Source organism: Corvus brachyrhynchos, unplaced genomic scaffold, assembly GCF_000691975.1.
Source record: "Corvus brachyrhynchos isolate BGI_N302 unplaced genomic scaffold, ASM69197v1 scaffold148, whole genome shotgun sequence".
Lineage (NCBI taxonomy): Eukaryota > Metazoa > Chordata > Aves > Passeriformes > Corvidae > Corvus > Corvus brachyrhynchos.
The window spans coordinates 2,030,394-2,038,800 of record NW_008239785.1 but is presented as its reverse complement, the minus strand read 5'-3'; the positions used below and the strand labels follow the sequence as shown (position 1 = coordinate 2,038,800).

At 44.1% G+C, this 8,407-nt stretch overlaps 1 protein-coding gene across 1 annotated transcript in view; it reads right to left on the bottom strand.

Annotated features, from left to right (window-relative positions):
- Window positions 1–7,687, bottom strand: part of JMJD6 (arginine demethylase and lysine hydroxylase) — an 8,495-nt gene extending 808 nt beyond the window's left edge. The window contains exons 1-6 of the mRNA XM_017743226.1: window positions 7,280–7,687; window positions 4,122–4,408; window positions 2,708–2,843; window positions 2,452–2,590; window positions 1,686–1,813; window positions 2–59 (exon numbers count right to left, since the gene is read on the bottom strand). Of these exons, the coding sequence (XP_017598715.1) occupies window positions 23–59; window positions 1,686–1,813; window positions 2,452–2,590; window positions 2,708–2,843; window positions 4,122–4,408; window positions 7,280–7,464 (912 nt within the window). The 5' untranslated portion in view covers window positions 7,465–7,687 and the 3' untranslated portion in view covers window positions 2–22. The remainder of the gene's footprint in view (window position 1; window positions 60–1,685; window positions 1,814–2,451; window positions 2,591–2,707; window positions 2,844–4,121; window positions 4,409–7,279) is intronic.
- Between the last annotated feature and the right edge of the window lie 720 nt (window positions 7,688–8,407).

Here is an 8,407-nt window from a genome sequence, read left to right as displayed (position 1 = left end):
CCTGGGCAGGTGGTGTTATCCCTCAGGGGTAGCTGCGGCCTCCACAGGATTCCCTAATCCTGTCAAAAAAAGGTACAACTGCCTTTGAGCATTCCCCTCATAGCAGGGCACAAGATCCCAGCATGCAGATTAATCTCAGGCTTATTCTTCCTCCAGCATTGTACAAGCAGGGTCAGGATTTTATGTTTGGAAGTGTTTCTGTCAACTAAGCCATCAGACAGCTGGAAGAGAACGCCCACCCACCCTCACAGAGTGAAACAATCAACATACAGGAGGAAGAACACTGAAACCCAGAAAGCAAATGTTCTAGGCAAGGTGCTAATTTTTAATATTTAGGGTATTCATTTCAAAATTTGAATGGCAAATAATTTAAAAATGCACGGGTTTTTCAGAAGAACAGATCTGCATCGTGATCTGCACTTTTACAGCTTTTGTTCTTAAACCAGGGTCTGCATTAAGGTCTGTTCTCTCCTGCTGCTCATTCCCTGCCTGAAGTCACACTGGCTGCCAAAATGGGATTTGACAATGTTGTAACAAGCAAATTGTGAAAACCTCTAGGGCAAAATAAGCAGTCAGTACAGCTCTCCCCAACCTTTAATGATGCTCTGTACTTGTAATTCAATTGTATTCAGTTACAAGCAACTCCTGGAAACAAGAGAGCAATCTACAGGAGCACACAGGTCTTCAGGCAGTCCCTAGACTGGGAAGTCAGGCATCATGCTGGAATATGGACTTCCTCAGGTAAACTACTGCTGCACACCTTCTTCAGCAAGCCACACACTAAGCCACCACAGCACTTGCATCCACGCCAAACCTGGAGCATCCAAGAGCTCAGGAACTGGCCAGCACTCTAATGCAGGCAGGCAGCCAATCCAGCAGCATTGGTTAACCAAGCTGCGAGGAATTTGCTTAAGAATTTTGGCAAGCCTCTGCTGTATGAGAAAAATGCTTTATTTAGGAAAGAATGTTTAAGTTCTTCCCTGCAGTATACTCCCCGATTCCCAGTGCTCCACTGTTTTTAACCTGGCCAGTCCAGAGAACTGCTTTCCTCAGCAACTTTACCCTAAGTGTATCTATCCTCAATTTTGCCATATTAATGTTGCCTCCTTCCACACTGACTGAAATTTGCTCAATATTTATGTATTTGTTTATTTATTTATTTTAAATGTGAACACAGACCTTTGGAATTTAGGATGAATTTTGCCTTTAACAGATAAAGCAGTGGAACAAATTGAAATAATCCAGGCAACAGTAAGAGAAACCACACAACTGCTTAAAGGTTTTCTGTTTGAATAAGCCACTGAAATCTGAGTGCTGCCTGATCATTCTTCATCTTTAACTGTTCACTATTCATTTGTGCTCTCTGAAGAGCAGTTAAAACATCCCACCTCTCCCATTAAACAAAGAAAAAATCAAATTCTTTCATCTATTAAAAGAGACAACTAGGAAAAGTAGTAAAACTGTTTATTAAATAAAACCCCTGATTTAAAAAAAAACATCAATAATCTTAGTTTTCTGCTTGGAACAATTAAAATAGAAGATAGCACTAGTCAACTGCTTTATGTCCTGTAAGGAATCCCTTGCTCTCCATCCCTCGCTGCTGAGGAATCCCCTATCTGAAGGGTGCCAGCTTTCCCTCACATTGTCCTGTGCTTGTTTAAAACCAACAGCTGCCATGGGGTCACCTGGAGGAGCTGCGTTCTTTGCTCACGCAGTCATCCTGGGAAGTTGTGTCCCCGTTCCCCATCATTCCGCATGTCCTCCGCTTTTTCCTGCGGTGCATCATCCCCTCTGTCTCGGAGCCAGAGTCACACTGAAGGATGGAAAGATGAAACCACAATTCAGAGGAACCTCATGAACTGCCTGTGCTGTGCATTTCACCACAAGAGCTACTCAGCAACCCTGAGCTCAAAGAACGTACTGTTTTAGGCTAGACACATCAAGGAAATTTTAAATTAAGCATTTAAAAATCAGGAACAGAAACGTTCTTGGATTTCATCACTGACTAAAGCTGATTTGGAGCAAGACAATGAACGTGTTCCTTTGGGCCCCTAGAAGGACCTCATCTTCAAGGAGAAGACTCTGGCTTCTGAAGGATTTAGGTGTTGAGAAGAGTCCCATGTCATAACTGATCTGTTTTGGATTTTGTTCCCTCTCCCAATTTTTAGAACATTCATTTTGCAGCCATTTTCCACAAGCTAAATGAGTGACAGATTCATGTATAATACAGACAGGGATCAAACAGACTGAAGCCACTTAGCAATGCAAAGAGAGGCTTCAGCAAACAGAACCTGCTAAGATCACAGGCTCTTCCACCATGTAGATTGGTTTATCTGCTGTCCATTAATTTATTCCATAAGGCATGAATATAAGGATGAAGGCACATGATCAGGTATGGAAAAACAATGTAATTCCAGAATATGGATCACCTATTGCAGTAAAAAGCATTACCTCTGAATCAGAGTCTGAGGAGCTGGAACTTGAGGAACTGGAAGAATCACTAGAACTGTCAGAAGCAATACCAGTAGATTCCTGCAGGTCAACTGAATCAGCCAAGGCTGCCAAGTCAGGATGTTCCTGCTTTAGAATCCTAAATACAGTTGAAATTTCAGGGTTAGCCCTTGAACTGTAACACTGCATGTTAATGAATATTTTTAAGTTTTGTTTTCAATGAAAAATATGCAAAGAAAGCTACTAAATCTCTTACCTGTACCATTTCCGTGACAGTTTGGGCCTCCCTCTTACTGTCTTGTGCCACACCACTGGGAAGTTGGTACAGCTGGCAAAGTTTTGTGTGATGGCAATAGTCGTGTCAAGATTGAGGACTACGTGCCACCAGCCACCTAAAACACAACACCAGTGACCATTGGTGGCTGCACAGCAGAGAGCAAGTTCAAGAACATCCAAGAACACTTTTCCCATAATGCAGGTGGAACTGGATATTATCTCCCAAACCCAGGTGAGTTTGCCAACACATCATCTTTCCTCAGCCTTATTTCAGCTTCCACCCCAATGCCTGACAGGTTCTTGTTACACAATGCTGCTCCAAGCTCTGACCAAATTACCCAGCTCACACACAGGACTGAAGATGTGACTTGACAGCACCATGCTGGCTGCTGACGGTTTATTTAACAGCAACAGCCATTGTAACCCAGACTGCACAGAGAATCCTTTCTGTTCAGCTGGAGAGCACTTTCCACGCTGATTTTGTAAGGTTCTTATGACTACAGACTAACCTTTCATTTAAAAATAGATGCAAAATCGTTTCTCCACACAGGATAAAAATAGTGGAGTTCTTACAACCCACTTATAGCCTCATAAAAGACTGAGGGAACAGTTTAATGGAACCCGACAGCTACAAACTCTTAACAGAAGGTACACTCAGGAGTCACTAATAAGTGCCAAGACAATCAAAAGGCACCCTTCACACACCAAGTCAGCTGGATGTTAGAGACAAGCAATGTGGACAGAAACTATGGGCTGTGCTGCACATAAATGATGCAAGATTCAGAGGTTAGAATCTGGCACTGAACTCACCTCACCCCCTGCTTACAATGGGCACACAGTGTGCAGCCACTCAGAGAGAAAGGCATCTTTAGCAAAGCTTTATTTAGCTTTTGATTTCAAATGCAAGATGAGGCATAACCACAGAGAAGTGGGTGGAAGGTGTCAGTGCCTTTAAGTAGTTCGTTTCCCACAGCTAAGAAAAATTCACATGCAAAATTCAGTCATGAATTTGCTCCAGTGTGTATAAACTCGAGCATTTTTGTCTAAGAGTTACTAGGGGCTCAAACACCTCTATTATTTTATGCCATTATTTTATGCCCTGACAGCTTCCTATTACTGCAATTTAGCTCAGGATCACATTCCTGTGATGCTGTAACACAAGTTCCACTTGTTCTGCCATCTGTACCACATACAATCCTATGCCACAGGCCATACACACTTTGGGACGTTCAGCAAGTAACTGAATAGTCTCAAAACAAGCTCAGGAGAGTTTGTTTTCTAAGAGATGGGCCGTGTAAGAAAGCTGAAATATTCCCTTCATCTCTATTACACAGGAATATTACATACATGCTTTTTCTCTCCCAGATTTCCTTCCTGGAGAGATTTGCACATACCTGGCACAAAGACTGTCTCCCCTGGCTTCTGTAAGACTTCCAGGGGTTTGAACTCGGGGGGCCAGGTGGGAAGCTGTGTCCGGGGATAGATGACATTGAACCAGGTGATGGCCTCGTCCTGCTGGTTCCCTCCCTCTTCCCGTGTCACTTTGATCAGCTCTCTGGGAGTGCTGGTTGGGAACAGGCACCAACGCTTATGTCCCTGGACTAAGGCATTCCATGCACTAGTTCCCAAGGGATCGATGTGAATTCCTGTTCCAGAACGAGGTGGGCCCATCACAAACCATCTGCAGGAGGGGGAAGAAAAGTGCTTCAGTCATAGAGCAGGCAGGTAGCTCCCTTTCTTCATGTTAGACAGAGAATTCATTGCACTTTCAGTTAGAAATTAAAGTAATTACAGTTCCTTCATTTACACTCTTGATTTTGTTAAGTTCACACTGCAGCAAAAAGGTACAACAGGAGTTTAACCTAAGAACCACTATGAACTGGGACAGGAATGACTGTGGGACGAGCAAGTGAAGATGACTTTCTAAATGTCATAGCTCTCTTTTGTTTCAAACAGTTCTTCAGCAAAATAGTGATTTCAAAGTTTATGAGTGTAATTAAGTCCCAACAGCCTGTGCTAGGATTCTTCCTAGGCAGGGGGACTCTCCTATGGTTTTCCAAAATTTCCTGCTCAAGCACATCCAGAACTGCAGAACAATGAGGAACAAAAGGCAACACAAGGAACAGAGCAAGTTACGCAACCCTGGCCTCTCTCTGCGCCTTCTGTTCATTCACAACAGGCTTTTCATTCCAACACTTAACTACATGCAGCTTATTCTCCAGTGACCATTCAGGATTTGAGGTTTATATTCCCACTGCCCATTTGCAAGGTTTATTTCTCCCAGTGGAGAACTTTATCTACTGTACGTGTTTAACGGCAGCAGCACCTTCAGCTGCTCATTTTCCCTGAAACGGAGCACTAAGACCAACCACGCCAGAAAAAGCAGTGTGAAGTGACTTCATACCAGGGATCAAGAGGAAAAAAAATGACAATAATTGTTTAACTGGCAGCAGAGAGTACAGAAACTAAAGCACCAATTTGATCCCTCCATGGTGTAGGGACAGGCAGGTGACGCCCAGCAAGAGGAATGCAAAGGTTCAGAAAATACACCAGGTTGTCCATCTCTCCTTTCCAGTGCAGGTGTAAATCAAGCTGGTTTTGAAGGATCATTTGCCAGCATCAATTGTAGGACAGCAAGTTTGTTTATCAAGCTGCTTTCTTCCTGCTTCACAAAGGAGCTGTAAGTAAGCAAGTGTTTGTCCTTTCTATTGCCAATCTACTCTTTAGATTTATATTAGCCTTAGAAAGCTGCTTAAACTACAAGTAGAACAGTCAAGGCTTTCATGAAGAAATCAGAAGAAATTATACACATAAAAGTCTGTCTGGCACTGGCACTGTCCAATATCATTTTTCTGACAATAACTGCAATCTACACACACACACAGAAGGTTTTAAAACCCTTATTTAGCAACACTGCCATTTACCAGCATCTTCCTCCAAATATTTAACTTACAATGAACAAAACACAGTTTGCCCCAAGACATCAAATTTACGATTGAAAACTTCACAACTCCTAAATTCAATCTGAAAGCAAACCCCAGCCCCCTTCCCCAAATTAAAACAGCTGCTTCAGTAAAGGGCTTCCAAAAATTACTGTCTTTATTTTGAAGAAGAACAATACCAATAAAAATGTCCTAAACAGCACCAATTCTTCTTTTAAGGTCTACACACTATCACACACCTCTCAGCCCAGAGATCAACCTGTACAGGTCGTATCCTCCTCATACTAAGATTAGCACCACTTCCTGTCAGATTTTCAATTATGCTCTAAGAGTACTGCACACTCCTTTCTGTACCTAGATGAACCCTCTAATTCCAGGAGGCATTACCTGCTGTTGTGCATCACTCAGCTCTCAAAAAACATCAACAGCCTGAAAAAACCCCATATTTTCTAGGACGAAATAGAAGAAGTTGGATACCAAGATCACAAGCAAAGAGCTCGGCATGTGCCTGTAGGTGGAGAGGGTGTGGGGGACACAGACAGCAAAATAAATGAGTCACAACCAGATTCTCTCATTTACCTCTAACTTGGGTAAATGATCTCTAGTTAATTAAGTGTATTCAGTTTCTACTAGAGACTACACCTGGTGTGGTTTTGTGTTGTATGTTCTTAGAAGAGAATTACAAAAAGCACTGTCAAAACACCTCCTTCAGTGACCTCAAATGGAATTAGGTTCTTGCTTCACTCCTGAAAAAGCACAACTGGACTACAGGCACATGAGAGAGTGCAGAGGAAAGTACCATTACTCATTACTTGCTCAATTTTATTTAAATAAACCACATCAGAGCCTCATGTCACTCAAAGGGCAACAGGCATTGTCTGACAATTATAATGTCACTGTAAAGGCTTTAATTTCTTGGGAGGGTTCAGTTCATACTGCTATGAAGTGTCAAAGTAACATAGATAAAAAAGGTTTTGTATCTAGAAGCCCAAATACAAGGTTGCTGCATTCGAATTTATGAATGAAACGTCATTTCACCCTCTTCCAATCTGAAGCAAAAATAAGGAAAGAGTTGAAAAGACTACATAGATGTGAAATACTGTTCTCTCTCAAAACCATCTGAAGAGAAGCTAAGAACTAGTGCCCACATTAGATCCCAATCTAGCTTAAGATCTTTACCTTAAAAGGACTGACTCATAATTAAACAAAATTCCACGCTGTACATAAGCCACTGGTGCAAAACCCAGGAGCTGTTCCTGAGGTACTTAAAATTTGAACGCCAGAAGGCACACACACAGAGCAAGAAACTGATCTTTGTAAGTCTCAGTAACTATGTAATTTTTGAAAAATATAAGAAGTGATGTAAACTGGCTTAATAAAACGAAAAGAAAAGAAAAAACAAAAACCCACACCATAAATCTGTAGCAATACTCGTTGCTGAAAGAGAAATTGTGATGCACAAACCTGCCCTTCTCTCCTGCAGGATTACAGATGTACACTCATTTTAGAGATTCTGTAAAAATATCCCTTTTTTATGTAAGGCAGTCCCAGGTATTTAGGAACAACCAATGAGCTGGAAAATACCCAGTTTTGTCTTGCTGTCACTCTACCTGTAGGGTGGCCGTCGTTTCTCCCCTGCATACTGAAAGAGATCATCAGTGAAGAATTTGGGGACTTTGTAGTCCTCCAGGAGTTTCCTTCGCTTGGGATGCTCTCCATAGCTGCTGTCAAAGATGTAGAGGGGGCTGTCATCCCGTGTGGTTTCCATGTACTCTATATAATATTTCATCTTCATCTTCACAGAGTAACCGTCATTGTCCTCTCCGCATTTGAACTTCTGGTTCCTGTACTTGCGTTTGAGCCGCTCCAGCGTCCACTTCTCCTGGGCAGACCAGCCCACCTGAGCATTCAGCAACACCACGGGCTTGTAAGGCTTTTCGTAACGCTCAACAAATTCCTCCACTGTTAACTGGAGTGCATCTGCCCTCTCCACGTTATCCTGTGAAACCAAGGGAGGAAAGCAGTACAGATATTAGGACAGACTGACATCCTAGGACTGCACTTGCCTGTGGGGGAGCTTCACACATATCCTTTGCTCCACACGCCACGAGGGTATGGCGCTGCCTCTGTGTTATTTTAAGCTCCTCGAGGCTGCAGGCCCATTTCTCCTGGCCCGCTCCCTGCACACATCAGTGACACGAGCAGCCCGAAGCCTTTGGCACTGCTCCCCACCGAGCCAGCTCCCCGGGCGAAGAGGCTACCCTGCCCTTTCGGCTGACACATCCCCTGCTGCATTTCACCCCCTCGGGACACGGGGAAGCGCTCCTGGGAATTATGCGGGTGCCCGTCCCATCCTGGCGGGCCCTGACCTTCCCACATCCCTCGCCACGTGGAGGGAAGAAAGTCCTCTCCCTCACCGAACCTCTCCCTCCTGCCAGCTCTAAGGCAACCCCAGCCACGGGAACGGGCCTCTTCCTGCTTCCCATCACGCATCCCGCAGTTCCCCCTTCACCTCAGGCATTCCCAATCCCCTCAGTGGCCCCATCCATCCCTGTCTCCTCAGGGCTCCCCAACCCCCGGTCGTGTCCCCACCACAGTTCCCTCAGCTCCCGCCGTTCCCCTCACGTCTCTCCCCGGTTCCCCGCAGGACTCGCTCGGTCGCGCCCCCCTCCATTCCCAATTTCCCCATCTCCATTCCCCATTCCCACCCTCCCATTCCCCACGCCCTTCTTTCCCCT